Source organism: Psammomys obesus, unplaced genomic scaffold (assembly GCF_907164565.1).
Source record: "Psammomys obesus unplaced genomic scaffold, mPsaObe1.curated_primary_1811, whole genome shotgun sequence".
Classification (NCBI taxonomy): Eukaryota; Metazoa; Chordata; class Mammalia; order Rodentia; family Muridae; genus Psammomys; species Psammomys obesus.
Window position 1 is genome coordinate 10,149,248 of NW_026585895.1, and position 23,881 is coordinate 10,173,128.

General features: G+C 35.8%; 1 protein-coding gene across 2 annotated transcripts in view; it reads left to right on the top strand.

Moving 5' to 3' along the window:
• Lnpk (lunapark, ER junction formation factor) overlaps positions 1-23,609 on the top strand; it is a 68,058-nt gene extending 44,449 nt beyond the window's left edge. The window contains exons 9-14 of one of the 2 annotated variants that reach the window (XM_055600777.1): positions 2,835-3,032; positions 11,150-11,255; positions 12,681-12,751; positions 13,480-13,650; positions 15,639-15,721; positions 22,632-22,696. In XM_055600777.1, coding sequence (XP_055456752.1) covers positions 2,835-3,032; positions 11,150-11,255; positions 12,681-12,751; positions 13,480-13,650; positions 15,639-15,721; positions 22,632-22,640 — 638 coding nt within the window. In that variant the 3' untranslated portion in view covers positions 22,641-22,696. Of the gene's footprint in view, positions 1-2,834; positions 3,033-11,149; positions 11,256-12,680; positions 12,752-13,479; positions 13,651-15,638; positions 15,722-22,631 lie in introns of both variants that reach the window. The other variant, XM_055600776.1, reaches the window with a different exon arrangement.
• The last annotated feature ends 272 nt before the right edge of the window (positions 23,610-23,881 follow it).

A 23,881-nucleotide genomic window follows, 5' to 3' on the forward strand; every position in this document is an offset into this window, starting at 1 on the left:
AAGTTCTCATTATTTTCATTATAGAATATTCATCTTGAGTTAATTAACAGAAAGCTACAGGTACAGATTTTAATTTTTAAAATAAAGTTAGATTTTCACTAAAGAAACTCGGATAACTTATGAAACATTTAGTGTGAATATCTGTATTTTTTTATTTTATTTAGTTTGTATGAGGGATTAGGCTGTATGTTTATCTGTGTCCCACATGTGTGCCTGGTGCTAGAAGAGGCCAGAAGAGAGCAGTAGACCCCTGGAACTAGAGTTACAGGCTGCTGTGAACTTCCATATGGGTGTTGGGAATCAAACCCAGGTCCCGTGGAGAACCACCACTGCTCCCAACCACTGAGCCGGCTCTCCAATCCCCTAAGATCTGTATTTTTAAGGTGTAGAGAGATTTCTTAGTGGTGAAGAACACTTATTCTTACAAAGGACCTGGGCTCTGTTCCCAGCACCCACCTGGTTGCTCAAAACCATTTATAACTTCATTTCCAGGGGATCTATCTGATGAGGACACCAGGAATGTACATGGTAGACATACATACATGAAGACAAAACACTTACATATAAAATAAATAAATAATTTAAAAATCTGTGTTTTTAATTTTATGTATATGAGGTTTTTTTTTTTGTTTTGTTTTGTTTTGTTTTTGTTTTTGCATCTGTGTAAGTGTGCTGCTTGCCTTCCTGGTACCTGTGGAGGACCAAGCAAGGTGCTGAATACCCTAGAACGGAGGTTACAGACAGTTGTAAGCTACCATGTGAGGGCTAGGAACCGAACCTACATATTGTGCAAGAGCAGCAAATGCTGTTAACTGCTGAGCCATCTTTCCACTCCCTGTAAAAGTAATCACTCTGGGAACTAGATTGCTTGAGGGCGCTTGGCTTACTCGTTTCGTTTTCACTTTTCCTGGTGTTAGGGATTGGGTTCGGGGCTTCGCTTGTCCTTGGCAGTTGTTTCGCTACCACACTAGAGCCTCAGCCCTTGGCTTTTGACCTGGACTGGGTTTCCCTTGGAGCCTTGGCTGACTCTGAGATTATCCCCACATTTGCCTCTTTATCACCGGAATTGCATGTGTATTACCATATCTGGCTTATATTGCTTAGTTTTTGCTTATTGTAATTCATGAAACCTATTTATTAACACTAATACTAATAACTATTGCTTAGTAAGTACTTTGCAAGTACTCTGGCTAAACTCTTTTTGTTGATTTTTCCATTTAATCTTTACAGTAACCATAACCATTAACTATTTTCATTATGAGGAAGTGAAATTAAGAGATATCGATTTTGAAAAAGCTGCGTGCATATGAAGTAAACAGTAGAGCTAAAATTAAGGAAGTTCGAATATAGTCTTATAACATATTTTATAATTTTAAACTTTATTTCCTTCCTTTTGTTTATTCTAACATAGTAGTTTGATTCTGTTGGCTTAATTTTGAATTTAAAACTAGTGTATATAAACATATTCTCATACTTGGTGACTGACTTTTGACTGTGATCTCAACAGCATTCCACCTGCCTCTGACTTTTGAGCTCTGGGATTACAGGTGTGGGCCACCATGCCTTACTTGACTGTGATTATTAGTGAAAGTATTAAGCTATTCTTTTGTTATGAGTTTACTTTAAGGCTGAAGATGTAGCGCATTGGTAGAGTGTCTGCCTAGCACATGTGAAGTCCTAGGCTTGATGCTGCCTGCTGCTAATTTCACTTATTTGAGAGATGGCTGCTTGAGGGTCAGAAGTTCCAGGTCATTCTCCATTACATAGGGAGTTTGAAGCCATCCTGTAATAAATGTACCTCATCTAAACAAACAAAAAATTGAAAACTGTCAGGTAGAATCCAAATCCAAAGTGTCTTATGTACTTGTATATATACAAGTATAGGCCAGTCATTTTTTTAGTATCATTTTTTTTTAGTTTCAGCCCAGTAATTTAGGCTGGAGAGATTGGCAGTTTAATATGATATGTAGAATTAAAAGATTACAAAGGGTTTCTTTACTTGTTCTCTAACACTAAGTGTAAAAGGAAATGTTAGACTTTCATTTATGGCATCTGGTAGGGATCATGAAATATTCTGTATAACCAGCTAATAAATGGCCTTTGGAGCCATACAGTCCTTTTTGCAACTCTGCAACTGTTTGAAAGTAGCTATAGACAATTTGTAAATGAGAGAGAGAAGCTATTATCCAACAAAACTACAAAACCAAGAAACAACTTAAATTTGGCACATTTCTCTGTTACAGAGAATCTTGTAATTTCTAAAAGCTAAGGTTCATGTGTGACAAAACATTATATATACAAAATGGAAGTTTTCCTTCTCTGAATGTATTGACACAAGTAAATTTGCCATAAGGTAACCCTAGTATGAAGAAATAGGTATCTAAATAGTGAAGTATATTTTAATAGCATTTTATGAGTACTTGAATTTTTTATTATTCCAGAATATACATGTATATATTTCTTTAATAAAATTACTATTTTTAGTCTTAACAGTAAATCTACTGTTGAAGTTTCAACAATTATGATGTTCTCTTTTCCATATCATAGGAAGTCTTATTATAAAAAGATGTAACACATAACTGGGTGCTGATTTTTTTATATTGAATTTATTTTTTAAATGTCAGTAGATAGAAAAATCAAATTTTATTGTATAAACATACAGGTGAATTAGGGCTTCATAAAGAGTCCTATTTTCAGTGTTATGTAAAGTTCCCATTGTAAGTGGTTAGATACAGTGTTATTTTGGTGCCACAAAATTTTAGCCAACATCATTTATGGTTGTGGCTAATATGACATGTTGGACATTAAGTCTAGAATATACTTGCTATTTTCAGAGATTCGTCAGCGAACTGTAGCTCAAAGAAACCTTTCCCCAGCACCAGCAAGCTCTAATCAGGGCCCTCCGCCACAAGTTCCAGTATCTCCTGGGCCATCAAAGGACGCATCAGCTCCCGGGGGACCGCCTGAAAGGACCGTTGCTCAAGCCTTACCCAGGCGCCTTGGATCTCCTGCTACTTCAGTTCCTGGAATGGGTAAACAAAGCACTTAATGTTATTTACAGTTTATATTGTTTTCTCTGGTTACCAATAAATGGGGCCATTTCAGACAGTATGGAAATGGCATTTCTTTTGGAAATAGAGCAGTTATCTGATTAAGCAGGAGTTCCATATTCAATTAGCTATAACTCTTTACAGCTGGCACCTTGTGATACTGAAACCTATTTCTTGAGCTCATTTAACTGTTATGGCTTCTTTGTTTAAATGGCAATAAAACTTTGTAGCATTCTGTAGTCTACAGTGTAGCATTATCTTTTTATATTCAATTCTTAGGATGGCTCCAGATTTATATGTGGTAGGGACAGAGGAGATCACTTTGGAAAGTACTCATATTCTTTGCTAATTCCTCATATAGACACTAAAACATGACAATTACCATATTTTAGGAAAAATAGTCAAAGATTGTAGTGCCTGATACTACTTTTGTAAATAGGAGCTAGTAGATTTTTTTCCCTCTAAGTCATGGAACTGTAGTATTTTCTGAAAGGTTCCTTTTAAGTTTAATTAAAAGTGTGATAGATCTGTAGATTTTATTCAGGGTGTAACATATGGCCAGATACTTTGTATTTTTTTGAAGTGTGTTGGGGCATGGAAATTCACTCACTGCTCTAGCAGATGACATTATTTCATGTATATTTCCGTGACAGATTATTAAATAAGAATAAGCTATATTATTTATGGTATTTATCTAATTCAGGTACTTTAGTATTTCTATATTTATAGACTTTAGTATGAATAAATAGGTCTATAATGACTTTGAGGCTAGACCCTACTTTAATCAGGTAGGTGATTAGAGCATTTATGTAAATAAAAAACTCTAGTGTTATATTAGATTCTTGTTGTGTTCCCTTAATTATGCAACTAAGATTTTAGAAGACTAGGAAACTTAATCTACAAATTAATGGAACTGACTCAAATGAAATGTATAAAAATCTTACAGCATTTAAAATAATTTCAATGATACCTCAAAATTTTATGTGTAATGATAAAGGTAGTCATATAGCTTGTGAAACTGAAAAGTTAAATGGATTGAAGAATAATTGATATGAGATTCCCGTAATTTGTTAATTTGTTTTGGTTGTTTAATGTAAGAAATCTGGTGAGTGTCTCTGACTCTCTTGCCACTTAGCCACTTACCTAATTATAAGGACTATACTCTATAGCATAGAGGGCTGCACAAGGAACTGAAGCTTACGTTTCATGTGCACGTAAATAAAACATGTTTTGCTCAAGTTTCTAATAGCTTCTGTGGAAATACTGTTTATATTGTACTTTGCCAAAAAATGTGAATGAGTTAAATAATTTATCATAGAGATTAATAATTCATTTTTCTATTTTAACATATTTACAAGAGAATCAATTTAATGTACATTACCACAGTGCTCCCATATGTTTGAAAATTAATAACCAGCAGGTACTTGATAATTTGCCAAACTGTGTAAAAATGCCCAGCACTCCAAAAATGATTGCTTTTGTTGTTTATTTGCTGTTGCCCATGCAGCATGAATATTAAGATGCATTATTTTTAAAGTTACCAAGTTATTTAACCCAATTATTACCAAATTGCAGAAAGGGTAAGTTACTTTAATGAAGTCTTTTGTTTCATGTATCCAGATTGCTCTGTGAATATGTTCACTTTAAATATGTAAAGTAAAATACTCCAGCAAGTTAAGTTGATGTAAATGCTTTAAACATCTAATTTGGCTATTGTGAAAGGTGTAGTTTCCCTAATTTGCCTTGGTGTGACTAAGCAAGTAAAAGACCTGTTTGAAAAAAACTTTGTCTCTGAAGAAAGAAATTGAAGAAGACATCAGAAGGTGGAAAGATCTCCCATGCTCATGGATTGGTAGGATTAACATACTGAAAATGGCCATCCTGCCAAAAGCAATCTACAGATTCAATGCAATGCCCATCAAAATACCAATACAATTCTTTGCAGACCTTGAAACAATAATTCTCAATTTCATATGGAAAAATGAAAAACCCAGAATTGCTAAAACAATCCTGTACAACAACAGATCATCTGGAGGTATCTCCATTCCTGACCTCAAGCTGTACTACAGAGCAATAGCAATAAAAACTGCAAGGTACTGGCATAGAAACAGAATGGTAGATCAATGGAATCAAATAGAAAATCTAGAAATAAACCCACACACCTGGGGATACTTGATTTTTGACAAAGAGGCCAAAACCATACAATGGAAAAAAGATAGCATCTTCAACAAATGGTGCTGGTCCAACTGGGTGTCTACATGTAGAAAAATGCAAACAGACTATTATTTATCACCCTGTATAAAACTAAAGTCCATGTGGATGAAAGACCTCAACATAAAACCAGACACACTAAATCTGTTAGAAGAAAAAATGGGGAAGAGCATTGAACTCATTGGCACGGGAGACAATTGACCACCAACTGAACTGATCACCAACAGCACAGGCTCTAAGAGCAACAATCAATAAATGGGACCTCATGAAACTGAAAAGCTTCTGTAAAGCAAAGGACACGGTCATCAGAACAAAACAAGAGCCTACGACTGGGAAAGGATCTTCACCAACCCTATATCTGACAGAGGGCTAATATCCAGAATATATAAAGAACTCAAGAAGTTAAACACCAACAGATCAAGTAATCCAATTAAAAAATGGGGTACAGAGCTAAACAGAGAATTCTCAATAGAGGAATATTAAATGGCAGAGAAACAAAGAAATGCTCAACGTCCCTAGTCATCAGGAAAATGCAAATCAAAACGATCCTGAGATTTCACCTTACACCCATCAGAACAGCTGAGATCGAAAACTCAAGTGACAACACATGCTGGAGAGGATGTGGAGAAAGGAGAACCCTCTCCCATTGTTGGTGGGAGTGTAAACTTGTACAACCACTTTGGAAATCAATCTGACGCTTTCTCAGACAATTAGAAATAGTGCTACCTCAAGATCCAGCTACACCATTCCTAGGCATTTATCCAAACTATGCTCAAGTATACAACAAGGATATTTGCTCAACCATGTTTTTAGCAGCTTTATTTATAATAGCCAGAATCTGGAAATAACCCAGATGTCCCTCAATGGAGGAATGGATACAGAAATTGTGGTAAATTTACACAATGGAATACCATTCAGCAATTAAAAACAAGGAAAGCATGAAATTTGCAGGCAAATGGTGGGATCTAGAAAAGATCATCCCGAGTGAGGTATCCCAGAAGCAGAAAGACACACATGGTATATACTCTTATAAGTGGATATTAGACATACAATATAGGATGAGCATACTAAAATCTGTACACTTAAAGAAGCTAAGCAAGAAGGAGGACCCTCAAGAAGGAGGACCCTGGTCAATCTTTATTGAGAAAGGCAAATGGGATAGATGTTGGAAGAGGAAGAAAACAAGGAACAGGACAGAAACCTACCATAGAGGGCCTCTGAAAGACTCTATCCAGCAGGTGATCGAAGCAGATGCTGAGTCTCATAGGCAAACTTTGGACAGAGTGCAGGGAATCTTATGACAGAAGTGTGAGATGAAAGACCTGGGGAGGAGACAGGAGCTCCACAAGGAGAGCAACAGAACCAAAAACTTTTGGGCACAAGGGTATATTCTGAGACTGATACTCCAACCAAGGACCATGCATGGAGATAACCTAGAACCTCTGCACAGATGTAGCCCATGCCAGCTCAGTCTCCAAGTGGGTTGCTTAGTAAGGGGAACACAGGCTGTCTCTGACTTGTTGGCTGGCTCTTTGGTCACCTCCCCCTGAGGGGGAAGCAGCCTTACTAGGTCACAGAGGAAGACAATGCAGCCAGTTCTGATGAGACCTGATTGGCTAGGGTCAGCTAGAAGGGGAGGAGGACCTCCCCCATGAGTGGACTAGGAGGAGCATGGGAGGAAAAGAAGAAGGGAAAGTGGTACTGGGAGGGGATTAGAGAGGGGGCTACAGCTGGGATACAAAGTGAATAAACCACAAGAAAAATAAATAGATAGATAGATAGATAGATAGATAGATAGATAGATAGATAGATAGATAAATGAAGTATGAAATAAAAAAATCTGATTTGGAAACTAGTAATGTAGCTCAGTGGTAGAATGTTTGCCTAACTGCTGTGTTAGCTACAAATACATTTTTTTATGTTTGTTTGTTTTTTAAGTCAGCTAAATACTTTCTAATTTCTATTTTGATTTTGCTGTGCATCCTTAATTACTTAGATATCTATTACTGAATCTTAAATTTTTGGTGAGTTTTAATATTTTTTTTTTCTGATGCCGATTCTAATTCTTTTATAGTCAGAAAATATACTGCAATCTCTTTGGATCTGATTAAACATATTAAGACCTGTTTTATGACCCATATATCATGTCTTTGTAACTGTTTTGTGTGTGCTTGAAAAAAAACGTATTTTCTGTTGGGTGGAGCAGGTATAAAAGTACCTTAGGTAAAGCTGGTGTTCAAGTCTTTTCTTTTATTAATTTTAGGCAGATTTAATTTTTGTTTATGTGTTTGTTTGTTTACTTTTTGAGACAGTTTCTCTGTGTCTTTGGCTGTCCTGGACTCAGTTTATAGACAGGCTTGCCTTGCGCTTACAGTGATCTGCCTGCTTCTGCCTCCCCAAGTGATGGGATTACAGGCCTGCACCACTGTGTTCAGCTGTCATTTTCTTAATTAGTTATTGATGGGGAAGGCCCAACCCATTGTGCCTGATGCTATCCTTGAGGTGGTGGTCCTGGATTCTATAAGAAAGCAAGCTGAGCAAGCCATGGGGAGCAATGCAGCAAGCAGCACTCCTCCATGGCCTCTGCATCAGCTCCAGCCTCCAGGTTCCTGCCTTGTTCAAAAGTTCCTGTCCTGACTTCCTTTCATGAGAAACAGCAATATGGAAGTGTAAGCGAAATAAACCCTTTTCTTCACAACTTTGTGTTTTGGTCATGGTGTTTTGTGAGAGCGATAGAAACTCTTAATACAAGTTGATACCAGGAGTGCTGGGATTATAGGCATGTACCTGGCCAGATTTAATTTTTTAAAATCAATTATTGATAGAAAATGTTAAAACCTTCAACTATAATTTTATTTGTCTATCGTTTCTTAAATTTTTGTTAGTTTCTGTTTTATTTGAAGCTCTGTTATAATGCACTTAAATGTTTGGTACATTGTTCTTTAAGAAAAAAACATCACGTTTATTCATTTATGTGTGTGTGTGTGCATGTGTATGGAGGTCAGAGGACAACTTGAGATTAGGTTCTCCCTGTCATGTGGGGTCCAGCGATTGAATTTAGGTCATCGGGCTTTCGGGTAAGCACCTTTATCCACCGTGCCATCTTCTTGGTCCATTGGTCTTGATAAGTGATGCCTTTGTCATTGTGAACTTTGCAGTCATCCAAGGCTTCGTATGCTTCGTCTTAGCATTTATATATTTTTCTACCATTTTACTTAGTTTTTTATGTTTTTATTTAAAAACATACATTGAAGAGTTGCTTTTTTATCCAGTCTGACAGTCTGTTTCATCATGGGAGTATTTAGACCATATAAATTTGATATAGTGGTTATGTTTGGGTTTGAGTTTAAATATTCCATTTGAAGTAAACCCATTTCTCCTATGCATGTGCTACCCTTTCCCTCAATTTCTGCATCCCTTTGAACGGAACATTTTTATGACTACACTTAACCTTTTTCACTGCCATATTGTTTGTGACAATTATTTTGGCATGTGATTTTAGTGGTTGTTTGAGGTTTAGTAAATATCTCTAATCACAGTTCAAGTGAAGTGATGCTATCTCACACAGCTTTAAAGATCTGACAAATATACTTACTTTTTTTTCTTTCTTGGTCTTCTGTTATTTAGTAGTTAATTCTTTTTAAAAACTTTATTGGACTTTCAGATATTGTTGAGGATATTACTCTTACATTTCTCACTTTCTGTAGATAATCTGCTACTTTTCCTTTTTGCTTTCATTTTTACATTTCACTTCTACACATGTAAACCCACAATTAGTTCTTCTTTACTCAGTTATGTGGTTTCACTGTGTAGGCTTGGAACTTGCTGTGCATGCAGAGTTCCACATACTTCTACTGCCCAGGTCCTGGTATGAGAGGTACTCATACCAGGCTCAACAGCACGTTTGTGAACCTAGCTCCCATGGACGATAAAAGAGGGCATTGGATATTAAGGGACTGGAGTTACAGATGATTGTGAGCACCTGTTTGGGAGCTGGCAAACAAATGCAGTACCTCTGCAAGAACTGCCCATGCTGACAGCTGATCCTCTGCTGCACCCAGATCCTTTTTTTTTTTTTTTTAACCTATTGTCACTTTGTTTGGCCTCAAGGACTCTTAAAAATTATTCTTGTAATGTAGTTTGACCAATGATGAATTCTTTGTTTTGAACATCTGGAAAAAGACCTCACTTTGCATTGCCTTCATTTAAAAAAAAGATATTTATGCTGGATACAGATTCATGCTGATGGTTTTCATTTTCAGAATGTTAACAATAAGTTTTATTTTAGTTTGCATCTGATGAAGTCTGTTGTTACTCTTATTTCATTTTCGCTATAATGTACTCCTTTTGGCTTACTTTTAAGCAATTTGATCATTGTTGGGTGTTTGTGTGCAAAATTATATGACTTGTGTTTAGAATATTAACATTCTTTGATACGTGGTTTTAAAACTTTCAAACTTAGAAAAATTGTGTATTTCTTCAGTTATGTATATATTTTCTTTTCTCTAGAGAACTGTTCATTTGACTTTTTGAAATTGTTCTACAACTTATTAATTTTTAGCCTTTTTTGTTTTATTTGTATGGTTTCTATTGCTATGTCATCAAGTACACCAAAATCTTACTTTTTGTATAATGTCTAAGTATTTGTTTATTCCATCTGTGGACTTTTTTATCCTACACATTGTAGACTTCATCTGTGAAATTTAGTTTTGGAATCCCCATGTCTTTACTTAACATACCTCATATTTCCATTAGATTTCCATTAGATCTTCGCAAACATGTGGAAGACAGACATAGATAGAATGTTCAGTATTTTTACCTACCAATTCAGTCATATCTGAAACTATTTTTATTTTTTCTTATCTGTTGTATGTTTGTATTTTTACGTGACTAGTATTTTTCAAATGCCAGACATTTTCAGTATTACCTTACTTGGTAATACTGAATTATTCAGTATTATTCAGTATAATTATTCAGAATTATTCAGTATAATTCAGTATTACCTTATATATTCAGTGTATATAATTCAGTATTACCTTATTATAATTCAGTATTACCTTACTTGGTAATACCCCACCCCCTTTTTTTAGATTTTCTAGTCTAGCCCTTAGAAATAGACAGTCACTCTGACTATGTGTGAATACTGTCTTCTTTAATCTTCTGAAGGAGATTTTTTTTTTTTTTTTTAATTCTCAAATAGTTTTCTCAGATGCATGAGCTGGGCAGTAATCTGCTGAGTGTTTTTGATAGGCACTTTGTAGATGTTTTTTTTTTTCATCATGTCATCTCTCTTTTTTTGGCACTGTCATGTGAATTTGAGCTGCATTGGCTTTCCTTAGAGTTCCAGTGCTGTGTTCTCAGCTTTGGGAGACAGCTCTAGCTCTTCTGTGCTTAGCCTCATACCTCTGCTTAGAAATTGTCTGTAAGCCAAAGGGTGGGGTAGTTGTAGGGTTTGTCTTGATGTTTAGTTTCTGAGGGAAATTTAACCTATATTGCTTGGTTCACATGTTAATTCTTAATACACTTCATATATTTCTCACTGTCTTTTGAGAAGGTTAACCTGATCTGTTACTATGAGTCCAAAGTAGAAGTCTTCAAATTATTACCATAGGCTTTCAGGCTTTAAAAATTAGTTTGTGCGAAGCTCAACAGAATTTCATATTGTAATGAATTCTGTTGGTGGTTCTAATGTAGTACATATGTACTAGATTTTTATAGCATGGTAGTTTTAATGAAAATATGCTGTACAGAGATTCATATGATAAGAGTGTTTTCTCACTTTGTTAAAGCTTTTAAATGTTCTAATGTACTTAGATTGCTTTGGAAGTTGAATTTAATCTTGTGTATGTTGTACATACAAATCTCATGTGTTTTTATTTATTTGCTAGGCCTTCATCCTCCAGGTCCACCCTTAGCAAGACCCATTCTCCCCCGAGAACGAGGTGCTCTGGATAGAATTGTTGAATATTTAGTTGGTGATGGTCCACAGAACAGGTAATGTTTGCTAGGCTAGTAGAAAAGGAACGTGAAAAAACATTGGCCAGCGTATGTGTATACATGTGATATTTGGCTTGTATTTTTACTTTGTTTTACTATGTCTGCTATCATGGTTGTGGAAATTCTTTCAATAGTAATGAGAACAGTTTGCACTGTTGAGCTTTTGCAGTTTCTCAAGTGTTTCTCAGGTTATTATATCACTTGGTCCTTGGTCGTTACGAGTGTGCAGAGCACTTGTCACTATGTAGACTTTGAGGAAAGCTCACGAGATAGAGAACTTGTTGGACAGCTTTATTAGATGCTATCAGTTTCATAAAGGGACCATAGTTTACTGCTAGTCTAAGTTATTTATTATTCAAAACAATGATTTGGTTGAGCCAAGAATCTGTTGAGTTCTGATTAGAGAACAGAAAATGAGAACGATATTTAGGTGTAACTAATAGGTGAGAAAGACACAGGACCTAATTATATAGAATTAAATGTATTTATTTTCTGCAAGATTTCCCAGGGTTTCTTTTTCAAAATTTTTGTTGTGAATCTCTAAGAAGGTTCCATCCATCATTTCCAGTTTTATCAAATCACAAACTTGGAAGCCATCATCTCAAGGAATAATAAATTATTGAGAAACTTCAGTGTTCTAAGCTGAACTTAAAAAAATATTAAAAGTTTTGTATGCGTGTGTGTATGTGAATGCAGGTGCATACAGAAGGCAGAGGCATGCATTCACTGGAGCTGGAGTTATAGGTGGTTGTGAGCTGTTTTATGTAAGTGCTGGGAACCAAACTCAAGTCCTTCGCAAGAACAGTATATGCTATGATCTGAACTACTGAGCCATTTCTCAAGCTCCTGATTACTAAACTTGTTTCTGTTAACTTAAGGTATATTCAACTGTCCTTTAGGGTTTTTTTTTTTTTTTTTTTTTTTTTTTTTTTTTTTTTTTACTATCACATATAGAAAATAAATAAATAAATAAATAAATAAGCAAGCAAGCAAATAAATAAGTAAGTAAATAAATAAATGCCCGTATGTACATACACACATGTACATGTGTGTATACACATACATACATACGTACTATGTACACACACATATACGTACCTTTAAATGTTCTGTGTTCTCTGTATACTTTAGTTTTCAGTATTTATTTATTAGGTGCTGAGGAAAGAACTCAGGATCTTGCATATGCCAAGCAAGCACCGTATTACTGAGCCATACTCCTGACTCCTAAATTGTGTTTCAAACTGGTTGCATTTTGTTTTCTATTAACTTTAGCTTTTGCTTAAGGAGTGTTGTTAATGATCTGGTAACATTTACTATGGCATAGTCATCTGTGTTTAAATAGAAGTCAGGATGACTGAGTGACCACTCCAGTGAGCTTTATCTGTATTTGTAACCAGTGTGTCATTTTCCCCTGTGGTGTAGGTATGCCCTCATATGTCAGCAGTGTTTTTCTCACAATGGCATGGCTTTGAAGGAAGAATTTGAATATATTGGTAAGGATTTCTATAATAGTTTACTTATAAATTTATCATTCCAGTCCACTCCATGTAATGCCATTTTATTTTCGATACTGCCTATACATATTGTCCAGTACATTGTCTTGTTACTTAATACTAAAACAAGGCAGAAAAGATAACTCAAGTTCTTCCTTATAATGCACAGCCTGTAGGACAGCTGTTCTCAGATGTTCTACTACTCAGACCCACCTTCCAGAAGTGTGATTTCATTATTGGGTACAATCTAAGCATTCACGTTTACATTTAAGATCACCAATTACTTTCACTTGCAGCTCTTATTAAATGCTCACATGATAAATTATGCTTCAGAAATTTAACATACTTCATCTTCTTGAACAAGGTTCTGGGTTTTAAAATATGTAATTGTTCTATTGACTAGAAATGCAAGTTCAGTCAAGTATTTAATTTATATTATTGTTATGGTTTCATTATTTATATAGTTTTGCTATTTAACTGTTAACTTGTTATACCTTTTCTGCTTTAATATTGAAATTCTCATAGTAATTATGCATATGCTTTAAATTTATGTTGATGAGAACATGTATAGTAAGGTAACAAATTATAACAGAAGTTATACATTTACAAATTAAGTTATAAATTTTATGAAAGTATTTCTAAAAGTAACCTTGTGAGTTGTCTGTTTAATTTTTGAAATTTGGTTGATGGATTTTTATCTCTTTATTTAAATTTTTTTTTTAATTCAGCTTTTCGATGTGCCTACTGTTTTTTCTTGAATCCTGCAAGAAAAACCAGACCTCAAGCTCCACGACTTCCAGAGTTTAGTTTTGAGAAGAGGCAGGCAGTGGAAGGCTCAAGTTCAGCTGGTCCCGTGTTATCAGAAGGTGTGCCCTCCCTGGAGAGCCAGCTCAGTGAAGGTATGAACATGTTAACTGAAGTGTTTGTTTTGGTAGTGTGTGTAGCCTAATGATAAAAGCACAACATGTATTAAAGATGACAATGAATTAGTTTATTGGATTCTTCAGCATGCATGTGTCAGCTATTGCACTGATGGCTTCTTCTGTGACTGGGATGATGTGTTTCAGTTTTCCAGTGCAGGTCATGTTGTGATCAGCAGCGTTTCGCACCAGTTGGTTAAGCATTGTTTACGGAATGAACTCTTCTGAAGTCCGAGAGACTTGACTAGTGGTGCTCTCCTGGACTCATTTTGATGTGTCTAAATGAAGCACTGACATTATGAAACAACTGTTCTAAGGACAAAATATTTATAATATGTGTGCATACTACTCAAATTGGTAGAAATGACCAGAAAACAGGAAACTTAGGAGTTGGAAAGTCATCTTTGCATATTTTGGACAACTTGGTTAATTAATAGTATGTGTTTCATTTAGACAGTTTATTAGCGCTCCATGAGCTTAACATTGCCTGTGATAAAGGTGTCACTTTTTTTGTGTAGAAATAAAATTTATAAGAGCTTTTGTTTTAGAATTCATTTTGCAGTTCTGTCTAAGAATTCTTTTTTTTTAATTTTTATTTTTTTAATATTAGTTACAGTTTGTTAACTTTGTATCCCTGCTGTATCCCACTCCCTCTTTCCCTCCCAATTCCACCCTCCCACCCTCATCTCCTCCCTGCTCCTTTCCAAGTCCACTCCTCCCCTTACATCTGATACTGGTTTATCAGGTGTCTTCAGAACTGGCTGCAAAGTCCTCCTCTATGGCCTAGCAAGGCTGCTCCTCCCGGGGGCAGAAGGGGGAGCGGGGAGAGGTCAAAGAGCCTGCCATTGAGTTCATGTCAGAAACAGTCCCTGTTCCCCTTATTAGGGTACCCACTTGGACACTGAGCTACCAAGGGCTACAACCTAGAGTAGGGTCTCTAGGTTGCGTCCATACATGGTCCTTGTTTGGAGAAACAGTCTCACAAAAGACCCCTGTGCCCAGATATATTTGGTCCTTGTGGACTCCCCCGCCCGTCCTCTCCAGGTCGTACTAACTCCCCCCCTCCTTTTTTTGATTCCCTCCACTCTGCCGGAGGTTTGGTTATGAGTCCCAGTTATCTTAGGAATTCTTAAGGAAGTTTCATGCAAAAATGGACAAGGTGAAGTAGAAAATTTCGAACTATTCCTTTAATTAGTAGTTACTCAATTTTTTTTTTTTTGTTACTCAGCTCTAAATCATGAAGATGGCTAAAATTTTGAAACAGACTATAATATTTTTGTGCTGTGACTAGTCTATAAAAATATACTGGAAGCTCACAAATTTAGTAGCAATTATCACTTACATATGTTTGATTTGTTTTTTTATAAGAGCATTAATATTGCTGCATTATGTGAAGCAGTGAATATTTTAGATAGCACAAGGTTAGTATGAGATTCAAGTTTTTGTTTTGTTTTGTTTTTTTAAACTTTGAGGAATGAACCTGAAATATGTGTGGAATTGGGCTTGGCTTTTGGCTTACTAACAAATATCAAAGTGAACGTGAATACAGACAGCTATGACTGAGCCTGTGTACTTCCAACGCTGAGTGAATGCATCTTCGTCTCCAAGTCTGCAGCATCAACTCCAAACACAGTGTCAACCTTTTTCTTTTGCTTACGTCATGCTCTGAGCTGCATGCTGACACATGCAAACCATCTGCCTTGGCATTGCTGCCTCTTAGAACTGAGAATAAAGGATTTTATACTGAAGATGCCTAGAGGAAAAACTGAAGTCCGTTCCATGAGTAACCTTGCTTAAGAAAGCTAAAGTGAATGCTTGAAAACCAGTAGTGTTTTCTAAGAGGAAAAGAAAAGCCAGCAAAATATAAATCTTGATAATGGGTCCTATTTTTTATTTCTTCTACTAAGGTCAAGATGGATAGTTAGCAAACAACATACAGCTATACCTTTCCTTCTCATCTAATCTAGGAGGAACAATACCTCAGATGTCTCATTTTCTATCTGAAATCTCCGGAATGAAGTCTAACTGGCTCAAAGTGAACCCCAGTAAGGTAATGTTAATAGGTGAAGACCGAACTTGAGGCAGGGTCTGATGACTCCGTAGTACTAAAGGCCGAAGAAATAATTCCATTTGTTAAGGACACTTAGAGTAGTAAGTTTCTCGTACTTCTCTTTGGATTCATCAGCGTGGCCAGCCACGTTTTTTCCTTTTTGATTCTTCAGAAGATGGAAACTTTTCTCCAAGACTCCTGTTACACTGCGACAGACACAGTTATCAGTCCAATCCTGGATCCTATAGTAAATGACACTAAGTGTTTCTGACGAACAAAGGACTGTATTTGTCATAAACACTGGTGGTGTACCATGTAGTTGAGTTGAGCCATTAAATATGACAGTATGACTTCCATCATCTACTCTATGCTGATAGCCAGTGTAGCTGGGAGGTTAACATTCTGATTTCTAAATTCTTCATTCTGTAGAAAATTGAGGACCGACTGGACAGACATTTTGTTTTCATTCTGCATTTTTAAAAATTTTATATTATTTACTTTACATCCCAAGTACCCTCCTCCCACTCTCCCTCCTTTTCCCTTTCTCCCTTTCCCCCCAGAAAAGTGGAGCCACCCCCCCCCCCATATTAACTTTCCCCAGCACATCAAGTCACATCAGGACTGCTCTTATCTTCATCCCCTGAGGACAGGCAAGGCAGCCCTGCTAGGGAGAAGTGATCTAAAAGCAGGCAATAGAGTTCAGAGTCCATGTTAAAAACAATAGACCTCAACTCTCCAGGGGCCCCATATGAAGACCAAGCTGCCTGTCAGCTACATGTGTGCAGGGCCCTAGGTCCATATCATGCATGCTCCTTAGTTGATGTCTCAGTCTCTGAAAGGCCCATGGGACTGGGTCAGTTGTCTCTGTTGGCCTTTTTGTGAGGTTCATGTCCCCTCCAGGTACTTCCATCTTTCCCCAAACATTTCCTCAGGAACCCCAGAGTTCTGCCCCATGCTTGGCTACAAGTCCCAGCATCTGTCTCCATCTGCTGTTGGCTGGAAGCTCCCAGACAACAGAAAACCCTCCTGTCATTTTGTATTTTGAAAGCGTATTAAATAGCTTCTTGATAGCGGAAACTGCACAGATTATGTTGAATTTACAAATACTATGAAAAGGTGATTTCCTTGTGAAATTTTCTCTCACCACATACCAACAAGCATTTATATAAATGATTCAGAACTAAGAATTTCTCCTTCCAGTCTACACCATGTGTCTTTATAGTTAAGTTTTGTCTGGATTCTGATAGTTGCATTTAGGTAAGGTTTTTAAAATTTCTGAATCACTTTTTAGAACAGCATATGGATCTTGTCAAGTTTTTTTTTTTTTTTACCAGAGACTTAGAAGAAATTGCTCTTAATCCTTGAGTTTAAAAAAAAATCTAGAATTGTACATCCAAATACTTTGATAACAAATAATAAAAGCACAAGAAACTAGAGACAGTAATTGTTGTATTTCTAAATGTATACTAGGTATGGCATACCAAAAAGGACTTGCTTTTAGATTCCTTATTTCCTTTCATGATTAAATTATAATGTATAAATAAATAATACACAAATACATAAAAAATTAATTTTGCAACTGACATTAAGTGGATGATTAGGTTTTTCCTCCCTCAAACCTGTGGTCAGCAAGATGACCCAGTGAGTACAAGTAACTTGCCATGAAAGTTTGATCCCTTGAGTCCGCATAAAGGTAGAAAGAGAGAACCTGCTCCATAGTGTTTTTCTCTGGCTCTCACAGGCATGCCTTGGTGCGTGCACCAGCCCAGCACTAATAATAATGGTGATAAATAAAATGCTTTTCAAAATACTTTGTATCCAGCATTCTGTTCACAGCCTTCATAATCAGAGTAACAACATCTACATTTTTGTATAAGTTTAGTGATTCTATTTTTGCTACCATGTTTGAAAAATACTGTTTCTATTGCTCAGTGGTGTTTATCTAAGGTTCATGGAATTACTTTAGTTAAAATGGCTTGTATTCACTCAGTAATATGAAAATTCATGGCCTCTACCTAATACTGGCAAACTAAACTTTATGTAATATAAAATTTGTCTGTAATCTGATATTTACTTTTCTTTTATGCAAATTGTTACTATTAGGTTATATTGAATTAATAAGAATTCTGTTTTTTAGTATTTTTCTTATGATGCTCTAGGAAATTGTACCATTTGATAATATGCATATATCAGACTCCTCACAAAAGCTTCAACTTTTATTTATATTCAACTTTCTGAATAGTATATTGCTGTATTTTGTTTTAGATACAGATATAATTTGATATTCTGACTTTTTTTTTTCTAATCACTTCTACTTAATGGTTTAGTTTTAGGTCATTGCTTTTTAAAGAAACTTTTTTTAAAATTTATTATTCTCTCGTACAATACATCCCAGCCATAGCCTTCCAGTTTCACCCACCTCCCTTCTCCCCTAGACCTACTGCTCCTTTCCCTGTAGAAAAGAGCAGGCCTCCCAGTGATATTGCCTGCACTCAGTAAAACAAGATGTAGGACGACTAGGCATATACCCTCCTATCAAGGCTGGATGAGGCAACCCAGTAGTAGAACAAAGATCCCATGAGCAGGTGAAAGAGCCAGAGACATCTCTACTCTCATTGTCAGGAGTCAAAAAAAAAAAAAATCAGGCTAAACAACCACAGCATGTTTGCAGAGGACCTCGCACAGACCTAACCACAGCATGTTTGCAGAGGGCCTCGCACAGACCTACGCAAGCTCTGTGGTTGCCGTCTCAGTCTGTGAGCCCTGCGTAGTTGATTTTGTGGGCCATGTTCTTCTGGTGTCCTTGACTCCTCTGGTTCCTACAGTCCTTCTTCCCTTTCTTTCACAGAGTTTCCCTGAGCCCTGCTTAATGTCTAGCTGTGGATCTCTGTATCTGTTCCCATTGGCTGCTGGGAAGCCTCTCTGATGATGATTGGGCTAGATCCACTGAATATAGCAGAATATCATTAGGAGTCATTTCATTAACTTTTAATGAAACTCTTAATTTGTTTAATTAAATTGTTAACCAATGATTAAACAACCAAATAGTATTCTGTTTTGAATTTCAGTATTTTTTAAAATTGGTTATAATGAGTCGTTCTTAGGAGTTGGGATGAAATTCTTGCCTTTGTTCTTTAAATATATTGACTCTAAGGAAGACAAATCTTGTGAAAAATGCCTTTACAACCTTTGGGATTAAAAACAAAAATTGCCAATTTTAATTTAATGATGGGGTGGAATATGTATAGTGTACCTCTATAGCGAGCACTGATGTGCTAGAAGACCAAGTTTTGATTTCTTTCCAAGGCAAAAACAAATCAAGCTGTTTTGCTAGATTATTTAATTTTTTTTCTTAGAAGCTAGGATAGAAGTCTAAAGCTAAAGTAAGGATCTTATATTTTGTTGTATGTGTGTGTTTATAGGTGAAGCAATTGCATTTATTACAGTCCATTCAGTTTGGAGTTTGACTTGTCTAGCTAAGCTGAGACTTAGCCTGAACAGTCAGTTACCAGTTGCTGTTATTAGAAACCCTGCTTTCTTAGTAATATTGGTGTGGAGGGTGGGGTACAGGAAGAGGAGACAAAACAGACTCATGTCATTTTTGTTATGTTACATTGTGGTATGCTGTTTATTGTTTATTTTGTATAAAAATCCCAAACCTGATTTTAATTTTTTTCTCTTGCATATATAATTAGGTCATTCAAGTCGCTATTTTGAGACTTAGTCCTTTGGTATCTTATGGTCAAATACTAACATCTTTTAAAGTGTAGTTTACATTTCCAAACTATTTTAAATTGCAGCTTCATTAAAACAACAACAAATTTCCCAATTTTTGTTTTCCTTAGAATAGGCAAATGATGTTCCTATAGAAATAAATACTTCAGGAATTGTACATGGTCTTGTTATGATGTTCTAATGTTTAAATGTGAAATTGCTACATATTTGTTGATACTGTGCACCTGGTCATTTAGATCTTGTTTGTATGGTTTCCTGTAAGCTGGGATTGACTTCTCAACATCAAATCCTATGATTTGTTTCATAGACGTGTCACATGCCAGGCTCTTTATTTGTTTGGTTTTGTTTTGTTTTGTTTAATTATTGTTTCCATCAAGATTGTTTTTCTACAGGTCAACCCAAGGGAATAGACACTTCACTTATCCTATTTATCATTTCACTGAGTTTTTAGTTTTCTATATATTTTCTGAACTATAATTTTGACTGGAAATTGTGCCATATTTTCTAATTATTGAGACACATGGTAGTCTTTGAATTCATGTATTATAGATGTTTGAAATTTCCAATAGTATAGTTCTATTTTTTCTATTAGAGTTTTTATATAAACCTAGAATTTTAAAATTGGATTTGACATGGCAAAGTTTTTGAAGTTAATATTACAAAGGTTTAATAAACTTTGAACCTTGACCCTGTTGCTGTTGTGTCATTCTGTTAGGTTTTGGCCAGTGTTATGTGCCTGTGTTCACTTAAACATGGTGTTTGTGAGTTGTGCCCTATGTTATTAGCCTTCTGTTTTGTTTGTTTTTCATTTTTGTGGCTTAATAGGTTCCTTTCTGAAGGCTTACAGACAAATTGCAATGTTCATGCCGAATATATATTGCTTTATGGCCAGAAGAATGGTAGAAAACCATGACTCTTAAAATTCTGTGGGGCTTGAATTACACATGGTTGGTAACTCCAAAGTTTTCTGCAGATGAACTTGTTTGCTTTTATAGCAGAAATGGTTTGTATATATTCATAGAGTTTCACTTGCCCTTTCTGCCCTGCTCATTTAACAAAACTCATGTCGCTTACTGCATTTCTTTCCTGGGTTTCGGTTAAGATTTCAAGTGGTGCGGCAATGCCATTTAAGTTCTGTATTATAACAAACCAGGGTTCCTATAATCATGTGTCACAAGTATGATTTATGACCATTCCTCACTACTTTTTGTGATCAGCTGTTTGAATTGTCATTCAGTAAGACATCATTATGTGGATGCCCTAACTGTGGAATCTGGGCCTTTATCGTGTAAAGATGAAAGTTGTTGTAATGGAAATCCAGGACATAGCTGTTTGAGATAACACTTTAAAAATACTTTCCAAGTCCTGACAAAAGATGTGCTTGTGGTTATTGACCTACTGTGCTAAAACCGTGGATTTCTAGTACTTCCATACCAATGTGCGCATAATATACATAATTTTCTTGAAAAATTATTTACTTTGTGGAATTTGAGCTATATGTTACGAGGGATTTAACTAGAACCTTTAATTCTTAAGCAGGCTGGCCTTCCCCCAGGTTTGGTTTTGTTTTGCTTTGTTTGTATCAGTAACACAGTTTATCATAAAGAACACTATGAGTATAGGAAAAGTTTGCCTTTTGCTCAGCTCATGTAGTTTAATTATTTTTCTTCTAGCAGGAATATTAGTTTTATTATGAAAAAATACTTTAAAGCTAGATTTGTATCTTTGATTTGAAAATTACATGACTTAAAGCTTCTCTGCTTTTACCACTCCCTCATCTCATGCTTTAGAAATGTAAAGAATTAAATAAAGTTTAATTAGTAAACTTGTTATTATTAAATTATTATTATTATTATTATTATTATTATTAAGTGATCTAAGTTAAAACTCAAAAATGGAATTTAAAGGGAGTAAATTTTTAGGCAGGGACTAAGAACACAACTTTCAGTATATAGACAAAAGGACCTTTTGTCTATTTATCTTACCTTATTTATCTTAGCACACTAAAGTATGCAATTGTATTCAGATCCCTAAATAGCGAGAGCTTGGGTAGGGCTAAGGGGAGACAAATATATAGGCAGAAAAAGTAGATCTTGATTTCTCTCATCCTTGAATAATAAGATGGGGAGAGTACTGCCTACATACATACATACATACATTTCATGTGCATGCATATGCACAAAAGTATACAGTTACACATTGCTTACAGTTTTGCTTAGGTGGAAGGGAAATGATTTTCTGTTCCGTAACCTGGGAGATTGTATATTTGTTTTGTTTTCTAGACTTTTTTTTTTTTTCCTTTTTTTAAGACAGTGTTTTCTGTATAGCTTTGGCTGTCATGGGATGCAGGCTGGCCTTGAAACTCACACAGGTCCCCTGCCTCTGCCCTAGGACTACAGGCGTGCAGCACCGCCACCAGGCTCGCCTCTTAGTTCTTCCCTTATTTTGCTTTATTGTTAGGTTTCTCTTGCTGTGATAAAATACCCAAACCAATGTCATGGAAGAAAGGGTTTATTTCCTCTTACAACTCTGAACTCCCTGGTCACAGTCCGCCATTGAGGGAAGTTGGGTCAGAAATTCAAGACAAGAGCCTGGAGGCAGGAACTGAAGTAGAGACCACACAGTGGGTGCTGCTTACTGGCTTGCCTACCCCCACCCCACCCCCCGCTGTGACTTGCTCAACTTTTTTTTTTTTTTAAGTAAAACCCAAGTTCACCTGCCCAAGGTTGGCACTCCCCACAGTGGGCTGGGCCCTCCCACATCAATCATTAATCAGGAAATGCCGCAAGCTCATAGGCAGTCTCATGGAGGTAGCTCTTCTCTCTTTCCAAGGTGACTCAAGTTTGTGTCAAGTTGTTAAAAAAAATCAATGCATGTATAGCATTTCATTTTCTTGGAGCCTTGAGTTTTAGACATTGAGCTTACAGATGTATCTTTAGAAGCTTATTGTGTATGAAATGATAAAGGTATGGGTTTATTTCTTCCAGTTATTCAGTTATACTAATTTCTAAGTGGTATGGTATAGAATTAAGTACTTATTGTAAAATACTTAAAAGGTTATGTTGGACCAGTCTGCTATTTCTTAGCATGTGTGTATGCTTATCTTTGACTTGTCTTATTTAGCAGTTTTGACATTTGGATATCCCTGAGGTCTTATGTCTTTTTCTTTTTTCAGAATCTTTAGAAGAACAAGATGTTCTTGATTGTAGTACAGAGCAGAGAGATGACAAAATACCAGTTACAGAGCAGACAAGCCAAATGGTTGAAAAAACATCTGGTTCAGAGGAGTCAGAGGAGAAACAAGAAGAGACTGAGAATGAGGAAACATCAGCAAATGAAGCCAAGTCAGCTGTTCTCAGAGCTGATTCTGCTTCTAAGCTTGAACCAAGTGAAGAATCTTTGGTGACAAAGTAGTAAATACTTCTATGTGCCTTCAACTGGATATTTGTAGTCTTGTTGATGTCAGTTATTGCTTTTTTTGTGGTACTCAAGAAAAAAATTGCCTTTTAGATACATGCTTAATATTATTCAAATTCAGATTGCCCAGCAAGTTCAGTGTGTCCAAGTCCTATCACTGGGCATTGAAAGTAAAAGCATGTGGTATCAGTTAATATGCAGAGACATAGCTGTTAAATACTTTGTGCATTCTAAATTTTTTTAAAGCATTTTGTTTTCTATATGTATAACTTGTAAATAATACCCATTTTGACATAGGAACAATTTTGGCTAGGAATAATTTCTTGAATAGTGTTTAAGGATTGAAACATAATTAAGATTTTGAATACTTCATCGTTAAATTTTAACTCTTGAGATATTTGCTCGTGGGAAGGAAATATCTATTTAGGTGTTTACATGAAGTGATACTGAAAGCTGTTACCTTCATTACATAGACATTGGTACGGATTCTCATTAAGAATGCAACTGAACAGTCAAGTGCAGGGTTTCTTTTGATGTCTTTTATTTTGCAGCTGGGCCAAAGGCACGTGATGTATATAGTTAGTTTATGTTTACATATTAACAAATAGGAAATACGTCTGCACTTGACTGTACTTGAATTCTTGGTATTATTTATATTTGTAAAATAATGATAATATAAATGCATTTTTATGTGTGTGTGTCTTGTTAAGGAAAATAAAGATAACCTGGAAGCGTTCTTTCCTCTGTTATATAAATATCTAGACTTCTTCACATGGTGTCTTGATGGATGACTTGGCTATCTGAAAAAAATCTTGGTAGGGAGAGCTCACTGTATGATAAATATATAGCAAATTATGATGGTTTTGTTTTCATTTAAAAAAAATAAGAAATTTAGTGTTTTTACTCAGAAGTTATTTTTTTTCTGATTTTGAAACACATTATGCCATTGGTAGTTTTAACTTTGAGAGACAAGTATGTTTTTAAGAAAGGCAATTAACTTTAATGAAG